The sequence below is a fragment of the Stegastes partitus genome, unplaced genomic scaffold, assembly GCF_000690725.1.
Source record: "Stegastes partitus isolate 25-593 unplaced genomic scaffold, Stegastes_partitus-1.0.2 Scaffold496, whole genome shotgun sequence".
Lineage (NCBI taxonomy): Eukaryota > Metazoa > Chordata > Actinopteri > Pomacentridae > Stegastes > Stegastes partitus.
Window position 1 is genome coordinate 1 of NW_007578227.1, and position 27,500 is coordinate 27,500.

General features: G+C 39.7%; 1 protein-coding gene across 1 annotated transcript in view; it reads right to left on the reverse strand.

The window, feature by feature from the left end:
* Positions 1 to 287: 287 nt before the first annotated feature.
* The window catches only part of LOC103361293 (protein FAM102A), a 30,033-nt gene continuing 2,820 nt past the window's right edge, over positions 288 to 27,500 (reverse strand). Inside the window, exons 3-12 of the mRNA XM_008287334.1 lie at positions 12,768 to 12,888; positions 12,094 to 12,123; positions 10,542 to 10,658; positions 10,412 to 10,458; positions 10,153 to 10,313; positions 8,520 to 8,618; positions 6,939 to 7,152; positions 5,269 to 5,390; positions 5,116 to 5,185; positions 288 to 5,030 (exon numbers count right to left, since the gene is read on the reverse strand). Coding sequence (XP_008285556.1) covers positions 4,985 to 5,030; positions 5,116 to 5,185; positions 5,269 to 5,390; positions 6,939 to 7,152; positions 8,520 to 8,618; positions 10,153 to 10,313; positions 10,412 to 10,458; positions 10,542 to 10,658; positions 12,094 to 12,123; positions 12,768 to 12,888 — 1,027 coding nt within the window. The 3' untranslated portion in view covers positions 288 to 4,984. The remainder of the gene's footprint in view (positions 5,031 to 5,115; positions 5,186 to 5,268; positions 5,391 to 6,938; positions 7,153 to 8,519; positions 8,619 to 10,152; positions 10,314 to 10,411; positions 10,459 to 10,541; positions 10,659 to 12,093; positions 12,124 to 12,767; positions 12,889 to 27,500) is intronic.

The following is a 27,500-nucleotide window of genomic DNA, read 5'->3' on the forward strand; positions in this document are numbered from 1 at the left end:
TTTCTATGCACTGATGATAAATAAGGCCCCTGGGGAAGAGAGTGGGAAGCTCCTACAGATCTAATTTATAGCCTGAGTCCCTCCTACTCAGGTGTGCAGCATCACTGCAAATGCCTCAACTCCACCCATCAGCCTCCTGAAACAAAAGGGGAAAAAACAGGCAACAGCAGACACAATAGGGCCAACCCTGGGGGCCGTCACACCTGACATTTAAACACATGGAGTGATAACAGTTAAGACACATTTGAAAACAACAATAATAATGAGTACCAAAGATGCAGACAAAATTGTGTCAATCAAACATAACAAAGCTCATTTTAATAGTTTAAATACATATATTACAATTATACAAAGCTGATAATTATTGGTCCATTCTGCTAAATACAACTTGAATTAAATAAGTTATAAAATATAGTAGAAAATCGTTTCTGCAGTTTATTCCTTATACCAAACCCATCCTCTTAATGTAAATCAATACTGTACCACAACTACAAATGTAGTATAATCCCACTCCCAAAAATTCAGTTTAACTTTTAATCATCCAGAAATGTAATAAATCTTTCATCACATGCAACGAAAGCATTTGGTTGTATAAATGATGTTAATAATGTCACAGATTACACACGGTCAAGTACAAAGGAAAGAATAAGTATTTCTAGAACAAATCACAGTAGTCGACAGTTCCCTTTACCATATGTATTCCCTAATACCCACACCCTTCACTATGAATAATCACTGTTCAGTCGTATTTCACCACACAATATTAGCTTTTACATATAGTTCTGCACCAATCTGAAGACCAGCCTGCTGGTCTGAAAAAACAGGAAAATAGATTGTATAGTTACATGTATTGTATAAGCAACATTCTTTACGTGTATATGTTGTCTTTTCACCCCACATATTCCAGACAGGAGACTGACCCCTGCTCTCACAGACACTGCAGAGAACTACATTTATGACATGAAATAACAAATATGAACTGCTATTCAAGAGGCAGCACATTTGTTTAAAGACACAGAACTGGCAGTGTTTGGATGAAAACTTTGTATTGGCACTGCACCATACATAGAATCAACAGTTTTTAAATTGTAGTGTGGACGGCGACTGAAAACTCTGCTGAGGCTGGAATCCCAGCATTTGAAAAGATATCCCCAGTACCCTCCTGTATTTGCATCAATGCAGCACTTATGCACTATTTACCTGCTATTAACCAGAGTTTGATGGACCAGAGTAAAGATAAAAAGATAGAATCTATCAAATATACAGTACGTCCTTTCACATCAGTCAGATATGCATGGCCCGCATGCAAGTAGTGGCACATTCATACATACAGTATTAGCATTAACATACACAAACGACAAATGCATCCCGTGGGGCGAGGATCTATTGTACACTGTCAGTCGTGGCACAACAAGGGCTTTGTGCTGCTGCAGAAGCTGTGACACTGACCTCACTACAGCCAACAGGCCCACAGTGTCACTGCTAGCTCAATGCTAAGTGACAGAATTTGTACGATTTAACTACATCTTGAAAATGGGGATTTAAGCGATTGCAGCACAAAACAAAAACTGCCTAAAACTACAAAGTGCAGGAGTTCTGATTGAAGTTAGTCTTTCTGATAAATACTGTGAAGTCACAGTGAAGCCAGAAGTAGCAGCGAACAGGCCAATACAGGCTTAAATAAAAATCTTGAAACTATTTGGTCCTGCAGTGATCCATCTAGTGATCCAAAAAGGCACTAACTGTGGTTCCAATGTTCCAACAGTAAACTGAATCTTAAAATATTGCACCTTAAAACTGCACCTATATTTAAAAAAAAAAAAAATCAAAAATGAAAAATAGATCAAACAGTAACATGTAATGTTACCTTTGGTGACAAACCCACTGAGAATCATCAACAGCTCTGCAGTTCCCCTCATTCTTTTGGTTTTCTAGTTCAAAGACTCTGCAGGTATTAACCAAATTTCCAGCTAAAAATCAACAATAATCCCAAAGTTCACTACCTGTGCTGCACCAAATAGCAAAAGAAAGTTAGCAACTAGCAGTATCTTTTAAGCAGCTACAGAATCAGATAGACCCAACCTGAGGTTCTAAAGTATCAGTATAGGGCTCCCGTTCATCAGGAGGTCAGAAACACAACTCCAAATAAATGCTAATATTGCTCCGGATGTGTGAACAAGCATTTGCTCACTGATGCCAATGTTGTACTTACAGGTTGTTGCCCTGCTTAAGTCAATTAATGCAGCTTGAATGAACTTTTCTGTGCAGTTTGTTGCAATGTGGCAATGGTTTTAGGATCTCCGGCCTTTAAAATACCTGCATTCTGGGTTCAACTTATTTGTATGTTAAAAAATATATATATAATTGTGAAAGCACCACCACAAAACCTCACATTGTCGATGGGTTTACAAGAGCATTCAAACCTCAAGCGTGGATAAAATAATTACATATTAAGTGCAGAGGATAAATGGTTGCATATGGCCAGCCATATGAACGCAGGCTTTGTGGTGTCATGTGACATAACATGTTGCCCTACATCAAGAGCTCAGACACTGAAATGAAATGAAGAAAAGAATAAAGGAATAAAAAATAATTTAAAAAAACAAACAGAGGATGCCATGTTTCGGTGTTTTTTTGTTGTTGTTGTTGTTGTTTTTACAACAATGCCATCTTATTTCCTTTTAGTGGTTTCTAACAATCCTCAGAGAGTTCACATGTGCAAAACAGTATAATACGTACACCTACAGTGATCAAACAGCTTTACAATAAAGCAAAAGGATAAAAGCTATTGCTTCAGCTCCAGGCTGATTTGGACTTAGTCTGCCTAGAGTGTCTGTTGGAGGCTTTGATGACACTTAGGCTGCATTCGTGGGTCTTCAGCAACTCAAAAGTCAAAATAATCATCTGATAAAGTCATATTTGTGGTCACCAGTCAGTGGAACAATCATAATCCTAATCTCCTGTGAGTAGCCTGAACATGCAGTTCATCACTCCCTACAGGTTAATACATGTGTTTATGTGCTGCTTTCCATTCATCCAGCGGTGTGTTAAAGTGAACACTGACTGTACCACTAGTATGTATTGTTGTGTTTTGTTACAAACAAAAAGTTTTTTGAGTTAAAAAAGCCCCTCCTGAATGCACTGCTGTTTCAGTGTTGCACTACAATTTCCACGATGCAGTGGTTTCAGAGTGTTATTCAAGTAATCTGTGCACAGAGCACTGGTCAAAGTTTCACTGCTTTAGACTGCTTCTTTGTTCAGTAATGTACACAGCAAATCTTTGTACTGTGAATAGGTTTACTGAATGACTCGCATCAGCAGCATGAACGCCTGGAGTTTGGTTTTAATGTTTGTGCATTGAGCATGAGTTTGCATTTGGGCTGTCTCTTTGAAAGTGTAGCTGCAGCTAATAGAATAGATTAAAAAAACAAAACTGCCACAGCTTTATCAAACTTGCTCACTGATGCTGCTAAAAAGGATCAGGGACTGGTCTGAGACACATCCAATGTAAAGAAAAATATTACTGGATTACTGCAAATTCTCAAGTAGACTCAAACACCTAAATTACAGCTGGTATCAGTACCATGCAGATATTATCAACATAATGGTCATTAGTATAACAGAGTCATGTTTTGCTCATAGTTCCTCTTTTTTAGCAGAAATACTTTCAAAGTGTCAGCAGAGAAACAACTACTTTGTGTGCACAAATTAGTAACTGATGCTCTCAACCTGGCAAGTCATGCTCTTGGATGAGTAAAACTAGATTTCACTTTTCAGCACAGGTTTTACCCACATCAACGATTATTGTTTATCGGGTAAAATCTGTCTAAATCCAAGTGGCTCATTTCGATCATTTACATTTCCCATGACCTCCTAACTTTTAGTGAATACAATATCAGCACAGACACGATAAAGACTCCACATCTATCCGACATGGGAGCCAAAAGATGTATTTTGGTTGTTGCTGTCTTTGTGGTCATTTTGCATGTCTTTGTAGTTGTTGTGCATCTTTGTAGTCCTTTTGCACCATTTTGAGGTCATTTTGTGGATCTCTGTGTAATCATTTTCTGTCTCCTTATAGTTGTTTGACTGACTTCCCAACAAGAAAGAACAGTCACTTCAAACTGAAGCTCCGGCCCAGGGGCCCAGGGGCCCAGTGTGCACCCAGTCGGCTAGCTCTGTAATCCATCTATGACTGCACCGAACAGATTAGCTGCCAAAGCATGTGAAGAACACAGGCAAATGAAATGAATGAGATAACCTGACAACACTGACACAAATGAAGGAATTCAATTTCGCACCAGAACATGGTTGCTGGTATGATGCTAACACCCTGGGTACTACCCCCTAACTGACCCACGTAGGCACAACGTCCCATAACATCAGTTTCTGCTGTTACACTGACTTTATATCAATTGCTAATTTGTGCACATAAAGTTTAGGAGCATGAATGAGTCATTCCTGTGCATGAGAACAGCTGTTCACTCCTGGTGCCTGCCAGGCTCTATAGTTGCACTGGTGAATTAATTCTGATTCTTCTTTGCTGTACACAACAAAAGCTTCCCAAGAAAGGGAAAGAACTATTCTATCTAAACTGCTGGAAGTGTTTTAGTTTAAACCAGATCACGCTGAATCTAACCAATACACAACAGGAACTCTGTAAATTAATATGACCAACAGAAGCAGATTGGATTATTTTCAAATGTGTGTATAACACCAGTAAAACTAAAAATAAAGGCTGGTTATCTCCTTGTCTGAGGTTAAAAACAACCCTGCCTGCTAGTCCATAAAATAATGTAATCATGAGTTAAACATCACCCACCACCTGATTAAATATAGTAGAGAGGCTCAATATCTATATGACAGTAGTCGTATATGAAGCTGTGTGCACTGAAGACATGCACATGCTTGCACATACACAGACAATCACATGTCACAGAAACATTAAGCATTTGATGAGGCTGAAGGTGTGTTGACGGCTCTCTCAGTGAGTCTCAATGACCACTGGCTCAAAAATACCAGGTGTTCCTCTGGAAAAAACAGAAACACACGATCAATTAAATGGGGAAACCGTGGTGGTAAAAAGACACATGAAGCTACATATCCAGAGTGTACCTGTTGGCGAGCTGCGTCCCACTGAGGGCCGTGGTCCCATCTTTGCTGACAAACAGTCTTAAGTTGCTGTCTGAAGGTAGATGAAACAAAGGTTACCACTGTGATACTCAAGTGTGCTAAAACCAAAACCAAATAAATAACACTCCATCCAACCTTCGTTGTTGCTGCTGTCAGAGAAGTTCTGACTCTGCACGATCTTCTCCACAATGTCACCTGCATCAATGCGAGTGTCGTCCACACAGCTGGGCTGCCTCTCCACAGTGTCCTTCTTCCTCCTGTTGATGGCCAACACAAACACAAGAGAATTAAGATTCCTGTCTGAAACACAACAACGGTCAGACACAAAGTTTTACTTCATAATGTTTTAACCGTATCCCATCTTATAGTAGCTGGATTATTTCTAAGTTGAACAGTAGGTATTTGTTCTTAATGAAAATCAAAAATGAACAAATTTACTATATTAAAAAGCCATACACCACAAACTCAATGCAACAAAAGTCAGTACACCTTTCATTACTGACATTCAAATCTTATATTTTTTCAATACTTCATGTGTCCACTTGTATTTTTGACGACAGACTCGACCTTCTTCAGCATGGAGGATACTAGTGTTGCACAAATGTCTTCACAGGTATTTATTTCAGCAGGTCTTTACAATTTTCTTCTTTAGAAAATCTTGTGTGATTTTTGTCAGAGTATGTTGGATCATTATCATGCTCCTCTCTGCCCAGGTTTCTACAGATCTTGATCTTGTCAGTCAGTATTTTGGTGTATCCACAGACATTCATGGTGCCCTCTGTGAATATCATCTCTCCAACACCTTCTGCACTCTTTCAGCCCCATATCATCACACGCCTACCTCCGTGCTTCACTGTCAGGACCAAGCATTCCTTGTGGTAGTCCTGCTCAGGTTCATAATGTATCAAGTCTGAAGCAATTGCATGTTTACTTTCCAGAACTAGATTACGGAAGTCTATCTGTGGCATCATTATTGGAGGACAACTGCTGTGGCTCTAAATTAGTGGCACTATGACTTGTTCTGTGTCTCCTGATTACTGCTGTAACTTTGAAACAGATTTTTAGTTGATTATTGATCTTCCACTATCTTTTTCCAGCGTTGTGAAGTCTCACAGTCACATTCTTTAGTTCCTCTTACAATTCTTTTCCATGTGGAGACATGATGCTGACATGCAGATAAATACGGCCCATTTAAATCCATGTTGATGCAAATAGGCAGATTGCTAGTACTCAGTTTTGTTACAATTATCACAGATGTCTTAACTTCTATGTCAGGAATCACAGGCATGCTTTTGTTGAGTTTCTAATTTGGGGGCCTCTTTTTTAAATATAGTCTTTCTAAAGCATTTGTTTTGATTGTTCACAAGAGGAAATAATATACTTGTCAAATTGGAAATAATAAAATTTTTGGGAGGTGATACAATTTTGAATATTTGACTTTTCAGTGATATTGCACAGGGATGTTCTGCTGTATACTGTGTGAGTATATGTGAATGAACACAAACTTTGTACAATTTGAAGTCTTCGCTGTGAGTATATTGTAGCCCACACCCTGACTAACATCTATGTATGAAGTTGTTGTCGACATTCACATAACCAGCAGAACACATCACACACGCCTTCTTTCAGACTGGAATAAATTCCTGAAGAATTCCAGGCATGTATATTTTCACATGCCTCGAATTCAACCGCAGTCTTTGATCAGCACCACGAGTCCTGGCATGCCTCAGTGACATCAGTGACTCAAGAGGACATGCAGCAACAGGTGTGTTTAGTCAAAAGTGCAGATGTGTGTGTGCGTCTACCTGGAGGACCTGTTGGACATGAGGGCTGCTGCAGAGGGTGGAGGTGGTCTCTCTGGTTTGGTGGGAGTTGCTGGTTGATGTGGTGCAGTGGAGGTGGAGGGAGGTGGCAGTGAAGGGTGGGCTAACCCACAGGAGGCGCTGCTGCTGGAGGAGGCGTTCCTATGGTGACTGAGGTCAGTCAGGCTGGAGCAGCGAGAGTGACTTGTGCTGTATCCTGGAGGACAGGAGAGGAGAGGAGAGGAGAGGAGAGGAGAGGAGAGGAGAAAAGGAAGGACAGAGAAAAAAGGAGAGAAGAAAAGGAAAAAACTAGGTTAGCAAAGGAAAGCAGATGAACAGATTTGCATATTTTAGAACGTGATGATGTGTGATGGAGGAATCTTTTTACTTAAGTGTAGTTATGGAAATGTATTTGTGTTTGCTTGCTATTTTTTTGGACCACATCCTGAAGAGTTCACCAAATGAAAGTTAACAAATGGGGCTTAACTTCGTGCAGAAAGTCCAAACTAGCGAGTTGCTTAACTGGGTTGCACCAAACCTAAGACGAAGTTTTCAGGCACAATGTGACAACAGCACCACTGTGCTCTGAAACCCATGATCTCAAATGGCTTCAGTCATGTCATGATGATTAGTCATTGGTTAGAGCGCTGCATGGACAACTTGCACATGTGCAGCAGTCAACATTCAACATAGCTGTGACGAATACCTACACAGGCTGATGTGTGTCTGAATTCCCTGAATGCGTTTGTAGCAAGACATCATAATCAAAACCCTATTTTGGTGAGAAGATTTCCATCAAAGTGGGCATGTCACAAAGTAAGACATTTTATTTTGACATTGCTAAGCTTTCTTTGTATAAGATGGCGCGACAAATTCTAAAACCCCATTTGGAGACATTGGGTATTACGACAGTAAATATAAAGTTCTTTGTTAGCAAGGTTTTCACTCCCTTAATGCAGCATTTGACGCTTTATATAACTCTTCTTCTGCAGCACGTGTACTGATAGCATGCTGCCTTCTTCAGTTATGAGAAGCATGTTGTTATAATAGAGAGCTATGAAGAGTTTAAAAATGTATTACAGTGAAAAACAACAAGGTCACTGCACAGACAGGAATGTTTATAGAAAACTATTAATCGTCTAAGTTCTTCAAAACGAAGCTCCAGCCCAGGGGTCCAGTGTGCACCCAGTCAGCTAGCTCTGTAATCAATCACTGCACCGAAGAGATTAGCTGCCAAAGCATGAGAAGAACACAGACAAATTAAATGAATGAGATGCTGGCATGATGCTAACACCCTGGGTACTACCCCCTTAACTGACCCACGTAGGCACAACATCCCATAACATCAGTTTCTGCTGTTATACTGACTTTATATCAGACATGTCCATCAAACACACGTCTTGTTGTGTCTGATCACTCCCCTTAGTAACATGTCAACCAGTTACTTAGTCAACCCAAACTAAATTTCTAAGGCTTGGGTCAAATACATTTATCTAAACTGTGTTGATAGCACCACTCTGAGGTCAAAGAAGTTGTTTCATCAAGGTATCTCACTTGTCTTAACTAAACCAGGCAAATGCTGACCTGATATTTTGCTGTGCTGGCTGGCGTAGCTGGAGCTGCGGACATGACCGGTGTGAAAGACCTCATCTGGGCTGGACACACTCTCCTCCTCTGGCAGCCCTGCAAGCACACAAATACACACACACATACACACCTGATACATTGACACCTGACTGTCTCACTTTGTTCTGTGTCTTTAATCAGCTGTTTGTCCACTGCAGTTCCACTGTCAGTAATTCTTAACATTAGTTTTCTGCTAGTTAGAAAAATCTGATCAAAAGATTCCGACCTCTGTTTCTTGAGATTTCTGCATCCACTCATTTCAAACATACAGTCATGGAAAAAATTATGAGCCCACCCTTTTATTCTTTAATTTCTTGTTCATTTTTCTGTATTTATTGCCTGTCTTGTTGTTGTTGTGTACCACAGTTTCATTCACCATGTCAAATTCCTTGTGTGTGCGAGCTCACTTGGCAATAAAAGCTTTCTGTATTCTGTATTCTATTCTGTATAAGCAGCACTGCACATGTAAAGGCCTGGAGTGGTTTCCTGCGTACATTCAAGCCGTAGCACAACTCAGAAGTTGTTAGCTCTCACATTATGTCTAAAACAAAAGAATTATGTGAAGTCACAAAGGCAGCCATCTTGGCACTGCTGGAAATTGGCATGAGTGAGAGACAGGTAGCGAAAAAAATGGTTGTAATAGGCATTAAAATTAACAAGAAATTGAAGAAAACAAGGGTGGTCTAATAATTTTTTCCATGACTGTATATTCATTCAAATTCACCGTTCATGACAATTTAATAAATTTCAGCAGCAATACCCACAGTGTCCCTGTGTCATGCAGAAACTATTAACTTGTTTTCATAATCAATTTCCCTGAAAACTTTTTCAGTTCACTGATTAGTCTAGAAAATAGTGGCAATCAAAATCTTGGTGCTGCCTCAAATGAAGAAGTTTGAATAGTCAGGGTTCATGATTGAGAATAGACAGGAGCAGCAGATTGACTTTTTTCCTAAAGATTATTCTAATTATTCCAACACATTTTTCTGTTTCATCACAAGGTAATTGCTGCATAATGACATCAGATGTTTTTTGGCTCCTGTCATTAGTCAGGCTACATTTTTAGACAATGGTGGCAGCAACAGAGTCCGACTTAAAGATATGGGTTTCCAAAAACCCAAGACTTCTAAAGTATTGGAGTATTCTAAATGATCACAGAACAAAAAGGTGGTTTGTAAACTGTTCCTGATTTTGGTGGAATTCACACAGAAACTTTTTGGCATTGCGGCACTTTACATCTGTTTGTTTCTCTCCTGCTCTCTGTGCTCACATATAATGGATTTTGATATAGCTGAATTCCCAATAAGCTGTTCTTATTACCGTGTTGTTTTTTTGTCTTTTCATTTCCATTGTTGACAATAAGAGAAATGCAGAATATTGACATTCTTTCCTTTTCGATTTTAGAGTCACGTAAAAGTTTAATCTACTTGCTTGCTTTGGTGGCACAATAGCCATCTTGCATTAAAGGATATTACTATTTTGCTCCAGTGTGGATCTTATTTTTTCAACCCAGCCTGTGATTCACTTTAATTACTCTTTAATGCCAGTTGGTTAGAGAAGACTAAAGAAGACCGCAGTGCAGTGCAGTTACCTGAGCTGTGTACTGATGACTGTCGGGGTTTGAAGGCGCAAGATCTCTCCACGATGCCTCCCAGTGGCTGCGTTGTGGCATCAGTGCTCTCCCCCTTACAGTCCAGCTGCAGGGTGGGGTCCTCGTCACCGATGGACACAGATTTGGCTGTACTTGCAGGCCTGGTAAAAAAAAAACATTATTATCATTATTTATGTATTACAATAAAAGTCCCCACAGCTATATTCTTGTCCATTCCAAACAACTAAAAGGAACTCACGTTTTAAAGCAGGGATCCCCAGACAGAAGAGTCATCCCAATTATCACCTATAAACAAAACCCCAACATGTTACTAAATCTCTGCGCTGGTCAGTTCAGCGTCAGCATATGTTTGTGTGTCAGTTTCATGCCTTGAGGATAGAGTTGTCCTGCCGAGTGTTTTTAGTGTCATAACCCTCCAGGATGCAACAGCGGACTGCGGAGCCTGAACCAGCAAACTCTGAAATGTTGAGATCAGCAAATCCGAGCTGGAGGTACACAGACAGACACACAGATGTAAGAAAACAACACCAAGAGAAAACAACCAAGGTGAGCTAACTATAGATTTAGAATAAAGTCTAGACCAGGTCTCTTCATGATTTTGTATTTTGCACCTTCACAGATGTGAATCAGCAGGAACTGTTGGATTTTTAATATCTTTTTGTTAAATGCTTATTGTCTCTGTTTACAACTAACAATCAGTCCTGTCATTTGAGGAAGTGAATGAAAGACAACAGCAGAGTGACTTTACGTAGAAGTCAACAACCTCCTTTAACCTCCCCATTCACAGTGTTTTGCCCACTCAGCACAGCTTCCTCATTGAGGGCTACAGCTTGTGGTGGAGTTGGTTCATGTGGATAAGTGTAATTCATTATCAGTGTAGCTCCTAATAAGAAATTTCATGAAAATGTATCCCATCTGTGTCCACTAAATGAGAAAATGTCATTTAAAGTTATTTCTTTACTCTACCTGCAAAACAGACAAGCACCAAACAGACACAAAGAGACACAAAAAACTAAATAAAGAAATATAAAATGACCACAAAGAGAACCCAAAGACAGACAAGACAAAACAAAAAAAACACACACACACACACAACAAGGTGACACAAAAAAACACAATGAAACACAACATGACCACAGATAGTCACAAAACAACCCTACAGAGATACAAAATTAGCACAAGGAGAGATAAGGCAATCCTAAAGACATTCCAAAAGTTTAGAAGACACAAAACAACCACAAAGACAAACAAAATAACCACAAAGACACATACAAGAAATACAAAGAGACAAAGAGAGTGAAAGAGATAGTCATCTGCTTCCTAGAAAGGAGGGATGGGGCCCTTTACTTGACTTGCCCAAGTGTCCATTGTGTTACAATCTGTCCACAAAGACAGTGCAAACAGAGGAGACACACCAAATCCCCCCCCTGACTAACACACTGTACACACATCACCCCGCATAGACACACTGTGGTAATTAACCTGCAGGAATCAACAGCCCTATAATCAGGGTGTGACTTCATAATATTCCAGTCATTTGTCACAGCTGGAGCTCGAATGTAATTCAAACAGCTGATGAGTTCAGCTACAGGAGTTCAGCTGCAATCTACACGACAGACACACACACTGCAGTAAACACAGTGTGATCTATCGCTGGCCACTTCTCCCGGTCATTACCCTCTGACTGTGCCCCGTCCCATGCCCCTGTAACAAGGCCCAAGGATGCAGTCATGCTGGTATTTAACACAGTGTTTACCACCACTGACATCGTAAATGAGTGTTTTATGAAGGAAGCGGAGAACTTTAGACTTTATGAGCCACAGTTCTCATGTCCAACAGGTCAGCTAACTCGGGCTGGGATCAGTGAAAAGTTAGTTTGGGTAGTTTGCGGAAAAATACTTGCATAGATGTTAATCTTACCTTTGAGAAGGCCTTTCCTCCTTTGAGCTCCTGCAGACACATGGAGCAAAACAGTGAAGACAAAACACAGCTGACCATCTCTACAGTCACATCTACTGTAAAATCACAGTACCAAACCAATATGAAACCTGGATTTCACCCCTAGACTAAGTGCTCTGGTACAAACCAGATATACTGGACTTTACACTCATTATGCAGTGTGAACATTCCTGTTTAGTTGAGGAATGCATTACCTTTGAATTACTCATGGATGTATTAAAAAGACCTGCACATTTGTGTTCTCTACTCAGTGATTCACCTGCAGGTGGAGTCTGGTAGATTCAGCTGGGAGGGTTTGTTTTGCAGAAGCACTGAGACAATTGTGTTAAAGACTCACTTTTCTATGTGCCAAGGAGATTTTATATATATAAATCCTTCATGGACTTTAAAATGATAACATAAAGAGTAAAACCCAGTCTTGTTTTTAATTGCAAGTGTCCTGTCAACAGTTTAACAGACTCTTACATAGTGATGGTCAAAAATGTTTTTTCATTGAGATACTGCAAGTGACCACTGGGACAAACTGGCAGCAAGGCTGAGTGGTGGTGCTTCTTCTAGCTCTGCTAATACATAAATGGAATTCATTCATAAACCAGAGAGGCAGGTAGACATGGCTGTTGGGAACAGTAGCTTACCTTGCGTACAGAGACTCTGCAGATGCAGGGGTCCAACACTCCAGTTATCGGATTAGCACACATTTTACACACGAAAGAGAACTTCTTCCTCCAGCGAACACAGTTCTGCTGCACCTCCTCCCTGCACACACACAGACATACTTGAATCACACTGTTGCTCACTTTAATGTAAATTGCAGGTATCTAGGTGTGAACAGAGAATTCTGAGACAATAAATCTCTATAAACCCTGGTATTTCCCAGATGTCTGTGTCAGTCTGTATTTGAGTCCAGTGGACTCAAGACTCCTCATCCTCAATCAGTGGTGCCCCTGTTTGTACATTTTGCAGGATAATGAGCATCATATTTTCACAAAGCTTCTGTTTCTGCCCATCTAGACTAAGATGCAGCCTCTGAGATTTCAGACCAAAACACCAAACAAACTATTAGTGCTCTAAGCTAACTAGCCTCACATGGAATTTAATTCAACTTCCTTTAAAACAAATATTTAAATGTTTTTGACTGAAATAAATGTATGACACCTTAGCTTATTAGTTGAAATAAACAAGAAAGCAACAACAAGAACATATGTGTTTGTAGATTCTGTGTTTTTCACTGTACCCTTTAAATCACTCAAACATGGATTATTGACAGTGATGGCTGTCAATAATATGGAGTCAATAAAATGAAGGTGTTACAAAAGATTAGTTACACAATTTGTAAGACAGTGAATCTAACAGGGGAATACAAACAAGGCTACGGTGGACAGGGTTCAGGGGCTCAAATTAGACAAAGTTAATCACAGATTTTATCACAGAGAGCTGTTGCCTGGGAGACAATAAAAATCTGTGGCAGAGAGCATTTCGCAGTTTCACAGCAAATGTGCTAGAGGCTGCATATATGAAAGGCCAGATGTATGTGAATGTGTTCCTAAACATAGGAAATGATATTAAAATCACAGCCTAAATCAATAACTGCATCAACTGTCTTTTCTGTCTGTTGTTAGAAAGAAAGCAAAGCAGGCCCTGCAGCTGATGGCCCAGATGATCTCATCCTGGGATATGTGACACGTCAGACTCAGCGCTCTGTTGAGGGGTTTTCCCCTTCCACTGAGTGAAAACACATTTGGTGTTTATCTGCATGTAGTTTGTGAAAGACATGTTTCCCTCTCCCTTTCTCCGTCACTTTCTCTCCCTGTTTGCAATCAGATAGAGCAGTAGATGTAACAAATACATTCGTATAAAGGCCAAAGCAAACTGAACTAATAATTTGAGAGTCCAGGTTACGGATGCACAGTTTGGACAGTGCAAACATGACCAGGCAGTGCAGGGAATCACGCCTGGAACAGACGCTGCAAGAGAAGAGAAAGTCCAGGACATACATGCTTCAGGAGATTTATGACTACATATGCATGAGATGGGGTTAACAGGTATTATTGCCATATGCATTTCTTCTACTGTTAAAAGAAGCAGAGGAACCAACCCTGTCAACTTGTGGGTGGAACTTTCTGGTTTATTTTTCTTCTTCAGAATAGGTCTCCGGCTCAGATGTCAACAACTTAATCACCCCAATATTACAACATGCTACCGTTTGTTGGTTGCATGGTTGGTTTTACAGTGTTTGAACATACTCATAGGTGAGCTGGTGTGCTCAAGCTGCCATGAAAGGATAGAGAGCATAGGCCACATTGAACCTTTACACTTAACCTCCAGCCTGTAGGGGTTAAATCCCACTGCAGGGAGGTGTTACCAATTCTAGGTAGACCTTACATTCTATATGAATAAAATCAGCTACTTTCTATATTTGTTTTGTGTTTGGGCAAGTTTTTGATTCAAATGACAGTTTTAGCACTTCAGAAAAGAATCGTTACTTTCTCTACCTCTAGAAACGGTGACAAACACGATTCTTTCCTCAGTCAGGAGATACCAAGACGTCCTTGTGGAAGACAGTGAACCTGAAACTGTTCCACTAAATATGAAGCAGCCTACTTTAGATGCACAAATAAAGGCCAAAGAAGAGGCTACAGTGACCCTAAAGTGCTCCCTTTTTAGTACATAGTGCACTGTAGTTATATCGGACATTATGAATTTTGAGGAGCTCCCATTCCACCTGTGTTATAGACCCCTAACACCCAAAGGTCCACCTTCCTCCATCTAATGGAGTGAGCGTCTGTTGAGTGACTTCCAACTAAATCGAACTGCTGAACACCTCCTGTGCAGACCCAGACAGAGCACCAAGGCTGCTGCTGCTTTGTTAACATGCTGCTCACACTGTGCCTCCTATGCAGACATCAGTTCACAAACAGGAACAGCCTCTTCTTTCTGAACTAATGGGTCAGGAGCAAAGGTAAACAGCGTTTGTAGGAAACTACTACTAAAGCTATCCGTTGGGTTTACCAACTCTTCTACACATCACACACACCCAGGCCTCAGCCAGCTGGGCTTGTCCTAACCTGACTGGTAAACTGTGATGTTATCTGTTGCTGCACAGCCCATGTCAAGGAAAACTTAACATGGGAATCATCCTGCATTTCAGTTACACAACACACATGTGTAGACTCAGCCTGCTGCTGAACAGAACAGACAGTCCTGTATGGCTAATGTAAGCAGTGCAAACAATATGGAAATCTGCCCAGTAGCCAGGTAACCCTCACTGACAGTTCTTTATATTATATGTACATGTAACACACTGTTACTACTGAATACCTCTGGCATACCCTAATTCAAACTCTCATCTTTGCCTAAGGTTTTAAATACACTTTATATACAAGTCTGCACATTTATTTCAGTCTTAAAAATACTGACATTGCAAACCTGTTCGGTACAAAACACAGCGTCACTGTTCTACTACTGCAACAAAATTAAAACTGCCTTAACTGTTTTGTACACTTGGGGACCACAGAAAAAACTGATACCCTCTAAAGCTATTGAGTTTTTCCCAGAAGACACACAGGGCAACATTATTCATTTGGAGTTATGTTTGATATATGTGAGAAATCTAAGTCCAATGTTCACATCCTTTAAGCTTTGTTTTGGTGCCTACCTGTTTCAGATATCTAAATATCTGCTTCTTTAACTGCTAAATGCTTCCCTGTGGTCATAATCAAGTTGCTCTCTTGGTCTGTATGTCGTTTCAGGCTGAGCAGTTAGGCTACAGCGGCTTTTTGCTCAATACAGCTGCCTGCAGCTGGAAACAATGTTGATAACAGCAGAGTTTGTGGGCTGGAAGACCAAAACAACAAGCTACAAAGAGTCTTAAAAGCTCTCTCAAGCAAATGGAGCTCAAGAGTTGGTATTAATTCTCTGTGGGCTTTATACAATCAGTAATCATTTTCACATTAAGCAGATAAATTTGATGCAATGTTAATTAAAAAAAACTTGGCAGCTTTTATGAAAAACTATGATTATAAGGTTTTAGTTTCTTCTCCCAGTCCATTTATGTTCATCCGATTTTTGGAAATGACCACAGATTTTTGTACAAATTTAGGTCTGTACTTTAAATATACTTTAGTCCTGTGTATCTGGAAACATTAGTGCATGGAACAAAGTTTGTGTTGCATAATCATCTACATGCAGCTTTTCACAAGTATTTTAGCCTGTTTGTTTTCTAGTTATTCTGACTTTTTTTTTTAATTTCAAAGGCCCATGGCATCAGAACCAAGCCATACAATGTAGCTGCACCATTCATATGTTTTTATTCAGAGTGACCACAGACTGTCTGACGGTGACATCGGGTATTGGTTTGTGGATAAACCTTTTGAAAACTCCAGTATGGCCTTTTCGCCATTGTCTGAGGAGGACACAGAGGGATATTTTAGTGATATGTCAATCACAAAGTAGCCCTGCTATAAAACACACCCTGCTTTATCATCTTTTCACCTCTAAATGTGTCCATAATTTACAACATGAACACAGACTTTAAACTCAGGTAACAAATCAAGTGAGAAGTGGGATGATTTTTCTCTGAGACTTCTATACAATCTGACTCCTGTTCACAACAAGAGAAATCGCCCCCAGCTGACTATTAGAAAGAATACAGGTTTAAGCCACTTCATGTTGGCCTAACTTGTCAGACCCAGAGGTCACCGCTACACTGCTAAACTCAGGTGAGCATGAGAAAATGTGATGTGAACCTTTCTCAAAGGAGCCACGCCCACTTGAAACCAGTGAGAAAAGCAAGGTCAGAATAAAGAAATGCAGAAACCTCTCATGTGAAATCACTGAAACAGTTCTAACCTTGACAAAAATTCTCAAAGTTTAAAGTTTGTAATAGATTAAACTTAGAGTAAAGTGTTGATCATGAGACGGATCTGCTCGTGTTGGGTCATGTCAGCTCTGATGCAAGTTCTTTCATCTTACTCATGGTCTTCCTATGTTTTCCATTTTCTACTTCCATTGTGATGTCTTCTGAATGACTTTGAGTTGGATTTCTATTTGCTGAAAGACATAATGACATTGTGTTACATAAGCTTTACTTTCCTATTTGTTTTAATGTAATCAGTAATAAGTGCTTGAGTCGGTATCTGCAGGCATTCTTTCCCGCATTAACTTTATCAGAGAAACTTTTCCCACTCCACTTATCTGGAGGGTGACCTGAAGTTTACAGCTCTTAAAAAAAACAAGCCTGGGGGCTGCTGGCTTCCTGACAGAGGCAGAAAATGGTCAAACAGGTTCTGCCACTTCTTTTCTTATAACCCAACCTGCCTGCCTTCACAAACACACCATTGTATGGCAGGTAGATACAAGCAGCACTCTCTCCTACAACCAAGCTGTGCTGTACATGGCTGGTTGGCCTCTTAGGGACTGTTCACTGTTCACAGGAAATCACAGTCTGATTTGGTGACCAGGACATGCATTTTAACTTTAGTAGATGGAAAATGACATGTCTGTTTAGTTGGATGTGAGGAAGTCATAAGCACATCTTCATTTATTCATAAACTCCTGCACACTGCATTGCACTGGTGTACTTTGTTGTAATCTATACACTAATGTTTCCACCTCAGTCAGGCAACAAAATTAATTTGAAGGTTTTTTTCCTTCTAGTTTTTTCACTCAGGTATTTATAGTGCATGTAAAAAAGGTGGATGTCTCTACATCTTAGCATCACACAACATCTGCACTTCTTTGCTTATATACTGCAGGAACTGTCCACTTGTGTCGAGTAACATCAGAATGTTTTCTGTAAACACCTAAGTGCTGCTACAAATGTGTTTAGGTTAAAAACTCCCCCTTAACAAATTCTTTCCTTCCATCAGTTACTAGCTGTCATTGTTTTCTGGTGGAAGAATCTGAGGAATGAGGCTGAATTGCAAATGAACACACACACACTCGCACACACACAAAAGCCCTAATCCCCTAAGCAGGCCATTACTTTTCAAATGAATTGAGACAACATGACAGTTAGTGTATGCGTGTTTATGCAAGGTGTGTGTTTGGGAGTGTTTTTTATGATGTTCATAGGTTGCTATAAAACAGTTGCCTTTAGTGAGCAGGTTAAAGGTTAAGATTGGGATTGAGACTAACAGTGACAGGCTGCTCCTAAATGTGCATGTCTGTACTGGAAATAAAAGTTAAAGGTAAGAAAAGGATACAGAAAGATCAGTGACCAACTGAAAATCTGTGGAAATCCTTGCGTGGTCTGTCCTAAAGAGCATTAAAAGAGCATCCAAATATATCCCAACTAGTTTTGTTAGCTTTTGCAGGATTTGGGGTACTGTTCTTCTTTATGATTACATGTGTCTGCTGCTTTATTAATATTTAGAGGACATAGTGTACAATATGTGTTATCAAAGGCTTAGCTTGAAGGGTGCTATAAATGAACAGTGCAAATGTAAGGCTGTGCAGCAGTTGAAGGACACTTGAACTGTGTTTTTGGACTCCGATCTATCTAGACAGAACTCCGGCCTGCTGGAAACATGACAGCGTGTAGAGGCTTCATTTTTTTTTTTTTTTAGTGTTGATGTCAACAACATTTTGCTCCAATTTTACAATGTTATATGGATTTTACAATTTTTTACATCGGGTGATTTGCTGAAATGTCTTCTGGGATCCAAGCATGCACACATCCCTGGTAGATTATTTTGCAACTTTCTAACCATTAACCTCATGATCACCATGACAACAGAGAAAATGGTACCCTAAAAACTTTATAAAATCCTGTCTGCATTACAACACTCTTTTCCAGAGTTTTGGTATCTGATGAGCCTTTGCACACATGAATCTATTACGACAACTACAGACATAATTCCTGGCGGACAGACAGGCAGCTAGCTCTGGGCAGCATCTGCGGCTTCACCATCGTCACACCATCGTGTGTGTCTTTGTGTCCCTGAAGACCTACCAGGACCTGAAGAGGTTCGTCATGTTCAACGAATGGTGGCACGCATAGACGCTGCGGTCCCTTCAGGAGACAGCGACAGCGAATGTTTAGTGTCTTATCCCAGACGTTCATTCTGCAAAACTTGCTGGTTGAATAATCCTGAAGAAACGCTCTCTCATCTTGCCTGTACTGCTGTGTGTGTACAGCAAAATGACAATAAACTTGATTTGATTTGATATTGCACATTGCGATTTGTGCTTCAGTGGCATTTGAGGAGCTACAAGGATTAGATAAATTAGATTATGATGGAAACCAACAGCTTATGCTATAGACATAAGAAATAGGTACTGGTCACCGTGTTGCTCTTTGTTATTTGCTGGACAACCTGCTGACTGTTTTGTTTCTTCAGTAGCAGCAAGTAAACAATTAGCTAATTAAGCTTAAGCTATCCTCCAATCAAGAAAATGTTACACTGGTTTACATCTTAGATACAAACATGACTTTCCTGGCATCATGACTAGATTGGAAGCCAATAACTGTCCAACTAACACCTAACAAGTGTGAAATGGAAATGTAAAACCTCTGGGTCACACTGGTCAATACAGATTACAGGAAAATTCCATCTCTCCGCCCGATATTGAACCTTGTTTAATATGTGAGCGGAGCTGTTCACACGTCACAGCAGCCTGAGGCTTGTCTTTTACTAATCTGTGACGATCAGTGCTACAGGATCTGATGCAACATTTCCTGGCCCATCTAAAGAAATGTGCCCCTACACTGCGGTCTTTTGGGGTGACAGGAACTTTGGCCCTAAAACTATATTTAGATCCTTGTTCGTCCTGTGGAAATGCTGGAAAAGTTCCTGCTGTGGAAAAGGGATATTAGGGCACCTTTATCTCTTCGTAAATGCAGCAGCTTTTGCAAACTTCTTATTCTTAACTTCTTATTCCTAAACAAAATCCTCTGGTTTGGTGGGCCAGTTGCAGCAGTTCAGTGTATGCTAAACAATATGTACAACCCTCAAGTGTCTCTGTGTTGCTGCTGTGAGCCAGTCACTCCCTGGACACTGACAACAATCTACTCACATTCTTGGCATTAATTCAAGCAAAAGAAAGAAATCTGGTTCTAATAAGGATGCACCTCATCCTCCTTTCAGCTTTTCAAGTTCATGGACACAATATTAAAAGGAAAATCCAGTATATTTCAACCAGACTTATTGCCTATTCAATGTGCCTCCCAATAAACTTTGCACTCTGCAGTTCCATACTAGAGATTAATGGAAAGGAGGACATGCTTATGACAACATGCACTAATAAGCCAAAACTTTACGACCACCCTCCCTACTACACTCTCCATCCCTCACATACCACCAAAACAACTGCTGCCCATCGAGCCATGAGCTGCACAAGACCTCTGCAGGTCTCCTATGGTACCAGGTAGGGGACTGCATTGGGTTCATGCAGGTCCTGCAGCACCTAATGCAAACCTTGCGGATGCAGGTGGTTTCACCTTGTCTACGGGCAGTAAAAAAATAAAGTGCTGGTACCAGGATTTACCACAACCACAAGGAACGACTCAGCAAATTAAGTCCAAAACAAGATCAAAGCAGGTTATACAGTACAAAAGCAAAACAAGGCAATTTTGATGTGTATGCATTTCCCAGCTGTTAATGACAAATAAGGAAAAGAATTCAACTTAAAAGTATTAATATGCAATATGCTCTCCTTCAAAGATAACTCAAGTCTTCCTGCAGATATTAAACAAGGCTCCAGTGACAAATCAAAAAGAGAAAGTCCAGTAGCTTTCTACTGAAGCTCCGAGGACTACCATGACCTAGATGACTGAGAATCGACACAGATGGAATGAATGTGTATTTCCTGTCCCAAAATAACAAATTCTTATAAATGTAGTTGTAATTTTGTGGGTAATAGCTACAGGTACGTATGTCTTTACTAAAACTACACAGTAAAATAACGCAGGACAGAAGAAGACACAAAATCAGTGCAACTCTATATTGTGTGGTCATGAATGTTAGCGGGGATGGACAGGACTGAACAAGCAAATTGCAGGAGTGAGTGGCACACACATATTACATAAGTGAGTGGTAGTGGTCAGGGATCCAGGCTCTGGTATCAAGTACCAGCAGATCATTTGACTCCTGCAGGCTGTGAGCTGGAGCACAGCGGATGAGACTCATTCCAGGACATCCCTCAGCACTCTGTCAATGGTTCATTGTATGCTCCTCCTCAGTCCACTGTTGGTAGGGAGTCCTCGCTGCTGACTAGAAACATCCCATAAGTCTTGCAGTTTTAGATGTGCTCTGACCCAATCGTTAAGATAGAACAAATTGGTCCTTGTCAGTCACTCATCTCATCTGTCTCTTAATGTTCACTTAATATATGCCAGAGCGTGACATGTCATTATGGGATGATCAATGTCATTTAATTTTTGTTATAATGCAAATTGGGTCAAGCTGCATGAGTTTCCTAAACTTTAAAAAAATATATATACATTTGGCATGAATCATTTTGTCATTATCACCAACTGCATAGGGATCTACATGATGAACAACTCACATTGCAACCAGTTTTCAGTGAACTATTAGCAGCTGGAGACATGAATCCCTTGATTATCCAGTGTGTCCAAGTTTATGTGATTCAAAGATTATGCCATGAATAACTGTGACTTTGGCACAGCAGTGCTTTGATGCTATTAAGCTTACAATAAGAAAGCTACTGCAAAGTGAGCATGATGCTTAGCATGTTCATTATGTTAAGTTTGTGTATTCGCATGCTAACACTTGTGAATTAGCACTAAATGTAAAACACAGATGAATCACTATATGGAACAAATGATCATTTTTGGCCTGATGATCATGCTGGATGGAAAAAATGACCCTCAGTACAACACACACACACACACACACACACACACACACACACACACACACACACACACACACACACACACACAGACACAATGAGTCTCGCAACAAACCCAGTGTGTCAGACACTGAGTCAGCCTCTCCCATCCTGATTTATTATTTATTACTTAGAGCTAGATAATGAACACTGATCAGTGCTTATGCAGTTTATCTGCATTTGTGTTTGGAATATAATAAACACAGATGGAAAGAGGAGAAGCAGATTGTGTTGCAGGAGTTGAGCTTTTAGGTTACCATTGGATTTTTAATTTAAAAAAACCTTCGAGTCTACAGCATTTCTTGTTTCCTTAACAGGACTAACAAGATGCAAAACCAGCAACACCTGATTTAGCATCTTGAAAGGGATTTGCAGTTCTGAGAACAGACAAGAGGAAATGGAGAGGCAATCCAAAGACTAATGTTTGCAACCCACGGCCTTTATCCGTTGTTAATTCAAAATGTTACATGTTTTATATCATATGTGGTTTATAACATCTCCAAACAACAATCAACATAAGTGACTATGTTTGATTCAGATTATAACATTATATGGTGCATTTATACAAAATTCAAAGTTTGTTCTTTCCAAACACACCTGACACTGAAGAGTGAAAGCAGAAAAGGCTTATTTCCAGTAACAGCAGACTCTCGGCAGACTCACTGGTCGGAGACCAGAGGACTAGACTGGTTACACTTCCCTTTTATAGAGTAATACTGCTACTAGAAACAGCTTCTGAGCTGCTACAGAGTTCTCCTCGGTTTAAAACCACACCACTGCAAGTTGTACGCTACAGTTAGTGACACTGTTGGGGCGATGCAGACCATGCTGCAGCAAAAAAATCCCTAAAAAGCAACTAAACACTGTGCTATGATTAGTTGCTGTATGCCTGTCTTTGCAAAGAAAGTAGCAACGTAGTCATTACATAACATTAGCTGGTGTAAAGTCAAAGCTACAAGACAGTGTCAGACATCCCACCGTGTGGAGGAACAGCAGGTTGATGTTCGCAGCTCTGTGAGGCTGTTGCAGGGCTTTAAGCTCACAGCTATTATGACCACACTGACATGGTCATAATAAAGAAATTAAATCATTATTCAATAATTTTTTGCCTTCTCTATTTGAATATACAGAGAGTTTATACCCCCTGGATCACATGGTACCTGCTCAGCGCCGGTGTTTACAGAATGTTAACGTTGGTCAGTGTGGCCGCACACATCTTCATAGTGATCTCTATAGGTATTAGTGTGGACGGGCCGTAACAGTAAAACTGGTTAATGCCTGACTGTCGGAAGAAAGAAAGACAAAAACATCACAGACACCAAAGATAAGTCCAGTTGAAATGTAATGGTTTGAAAGTCGTGGTGGGGAACATGAAAAGGTTGGGCAAATGGACAGGAATCAAGATTAAGTTTCGTGACTATTTCACAAATTGCAGTGAGACTGGGTGCAACATATTAAACCAAAAACTGCCACTAATATACAATTAACATGTAAACTGGAAGACAGAAAGATGCTGCCAGAAACACCTACACTAGCCAAGGAAACTGAATAGAGAACAAACATAATCCAAAAACCTCCCTAAACTTCCATCTAACTCTAATTTGTTTGTTAGACATAGACCCCAAATGATGACCAATTTCTGCTAAAATACAAGAATAGACACTTTGCATTTTGCCACGGTGATCTACACTACATCAATCAACTTCAGAGATGTACAACAAAATAGCTTCAACCAGATGTTATGTGTTTGAGAATTTAAAGGAATGGGTAGGAATGGGTCACTTTGTGTGATGTTTGTGTGCTAAATATGGAGTCAGCAGACAATAAAGCATCTGTTCAAAGGTCTTGGCTATTTGATCAGCAACCTGATCACAAGATCTCAATCTGCTCAGGCCAAGAAACACATCCTGAACGTAACTCATCATAAAATCATAACTTTACGTGTATGTTTTTGTATGGACTAAACAAATGAGACAGGTGCTAGTGGTGGATTTCTTTTTTTCATGCTAAGGTATGAAAACTGCATGCTGGATTTTAGCCAACCGTCTTGAGGATATATTCAGTACCTCCTGTATGAAGCTGTGTGTGCTCTAATTCATTGGTTGAATAGCTACTCAGGTGCAGGATTTGAATCAACGTGGAAATAAAAGATAAATAAGTGCCGTTCACTTTTATGCTGGTAATGTAGGCAACTTATTTACTCTGAGTCAGAATCAGCGACCCTGAAAGTGGCAGAAAGTGTGTTTTATTTCTTTTGAGAATTTCTGGCTTAAATGTTTGTAGAAGTACAGAATCTTCCAGAAATAAAAAATAAAAAAGGCCTGACTTAGAGTTACAATAAAAACCTTGTCGGATCCTGACCTATACCTGAAGGTGTTCTACGCTGTGAAGGATCCTGCTGATAAAAGCCGTCACTTGTTGTGCTGTGGAGCTGGAGGTCTTTGTTGAATGTCTCTCCAGTTGTTTGTTCATTGTGCAACAAGGCCTGATGTCGTGGGCGAGGCCTGTGTTCTCTTGCATTATGTATGGGAGAGGAATGTGTTCAAGTGTTCCTGCCCTAACTGTTAAATCTGACTTTGCTGTTGGCAGCAGCTGGACATATCATGACTATCAGCCCCAGTGCAAAAAGATAACATTTCACTTTCAGCCAAAGCACGCTGAAGAACGAACGGGCTGTTTGTGAGCACATTTTTCTTGTATTTGCATTGTTTTGCTTGTGCTGTCTCTGAACACCTCCTACAAGCACGGCAAGATTATTTGTATGGCATCTTTCAACAACAAGGCAACACCAAATGCTTTAAAAGAATTTCGACATGATGTAAAAGAAACATGAGTCAATATAAAAGGTGTGATATAAAGTATAATATAAAATGACACATAAGAAATAAATAAATAAATAAGAAAACCATAGTGTCATGCTGTCCACTGCAAGACAGAACCAAATGTCCCAATATAATCAAGTAACTTTGAGACCAAACTTTCCTTTTCTAAGCTGTGAGACTTGTAGGTTTTTGGTTAAATTCTAAAAAAATATTGTCTGAATTATGAATTTTGAGTCAAACAATACTGTGTACTTTGGACTAACATCGCATTCAAAAAGCCTCCAAACAAAGTTTCTTCTATATTTTATGAGTGTGTTTGTCTCTTTAAAAAATATGTATCTTTTACTTTTGTACATTTCTATTTCTTTTTGTGCTGTGACCTTCTTTATTTCCTAATAATTCCTTTAATCTTACCTATTTTGCAACATTCCTGTAGCAGTACTAAAGCTGTACAACTGATGATGAATAATAATAATTAGGTAACACACTAACTCTCTGCACATTTGTCCAGTCATTACCTGGAAACATTTCATAGGGAAGTTAGGTAACCGTCAGCAGCTGCACCCACTGTAGCTGACTTATTTGCATGCAGGTAAATTTGCTGACTGAGAGCTCTGTTAGTTTACTGTTCACTTTAGCACTCACTGACAGATTTTAGCGATTACTTCATCAGCCTCACTCTGTTATCTGTCTGAACTGCTGATCCTCATGCGGGAGCCTCCTGACTCCTCCTGTGTGCAGGTTAAGGGCTAAAGGTGACAGAGTTGCTGCTCATGAGAAGAGTCTGTTCAGTGTTACATCTGTATCGTTCCTCTCCTACTCTGTGCTGTTAAAAATCTATTGAAAGACTATACAAGGGCTTTTTCTTTATATATACACATATTAGCCAATTGACCACAAGTAACACAGCTGTAAGTAACTGCGTATGTAGCCGCAGGTTTCTATTTAATTTACTAACGTGAGAAACAACTTTTAGAGCTGTTATGTCTTTGCAGGGGGCAAAGGACCCTAGTGAGGATTAATCAGTGTATAGATAATGGATGAATGGATGTTTGTGCTGAGAGTTGAAGCTGTGCAGTAATGAGGCGAGCTTAGCATAAAGACTAAAAGCAGAGAAAAACAACCCACGTTCAAAATAGGGCAATATAATAAAAAAAACAATCTGCAAAATGGGAAAAGTTGTTCAGTACTGCAATAAAAATATGATTGATAATAAATAATCAAATATTGTTGTGTATTAGCTACAAAGTTCACATCTGCTTGAATAGACTACGCCCACTAAAAAAAGAAATGAAATGTGTTATTCTTTTTTTAAAAATGCACATAAGTAACCAACCAGATCATTAAATTTAGGATATTATAACTATAAGAGAAAGATTTGCCCTGCCGCTCAACCAAAACATCATTTGACATTTTCCTCACTCCTGTCTCCTTCCACAACCATCATGCTCACTGATCTTGCAAACACCAAACTGACACCAAATAACGGTAGCAGATGGTTATTGTGTATGTTTCTAATTTGCAGTTAGTGTCCTCACTGACCTGCCCAGTGTTTGCAGTTTCTCTTTTTTGTTGTCTGTCTGTTTTCTCTCTGCTACTCTGCTCTTCCTCCACTAACCCCTTACCCAGAATCATTTGTATTTGTTGGGTTTCTGCCTATGACATAATATCGTGAGGTCTTTACCTTAGTATGTCAAGTGCCCTGAGATGACCTATGTTTTAAATTGGTGCATTTAAATGTAATTGAATTGAACTGAACCTATCCAGAGCTCCAGCTGACAGCTCAAATGTTTGTATGCTGAGTGTGAATGCATGATGCAGGGAAATACAATGTTTTTAGGCAGTCTTCTACTATGTGTTTATTGTGCATGTTCATATCAAAATGACAGCAAAAATTTGAATTCATGTTCAGCAGTAGTTCAAAAAAGAAAGGTTTGTGTGAAAAGATTAGCTTCAGTTACATTTTTTGATCTATTTTTGAGTGAACGACAGGCAGATGTCTTGAAGTCTTGTAATAAAGAAAATGGCAAATCAACAAAATGTTGTGTGTCCATATTGAAATACAGTATTGCAATACCAACAGCAGCTCCCCCTAAAGTGGTAAACTGTTATTTTCTTCTTCTGTTTTATTTGACATAAAATACACAAGGCACAATGTGATAATGTGTGAGGATTAAATGTGTTGGTGAACATATTTATGAGCATTGACTAAATGTTTTGCCAATCGGACACATTGTTCCAGGTACTCTAAATTAGAACTGAGTGTTACAGAAACTCAGGTAAAACTAGAACCTCTGGGTTTTGTTACAGAAGCAAGAAAACTCAAATCAAAATGTCATTGACATTTACAACTATGCTACCAACTAAGCATGCAGCCTTTAAAATCAAGGTCATGTTCTTTGCTTCATGTATTAAGATAAGGACAACAGTTTTTTTTGTTTTTTGTTTTTTTTAATGAAGAAATAATCCAATGTTTTCACCGTGTGTTTGTAAATACAATTTCCTATGAGCCCTAGACATGGCCAAGAAACTGCAGTGTCACTGGAAAGTGGTGACACTGGACAGTGATGGTAATGTTCACGTTTTGCAGCTTGGACGTGGGACGGAGCTGGCATTAAAATCTGAAAATAAGGATATGCGCTTCTCTAATTTCACTGCTGTTTTAGTCTCAGCTGCTAGAACAGGTTTGTCCTG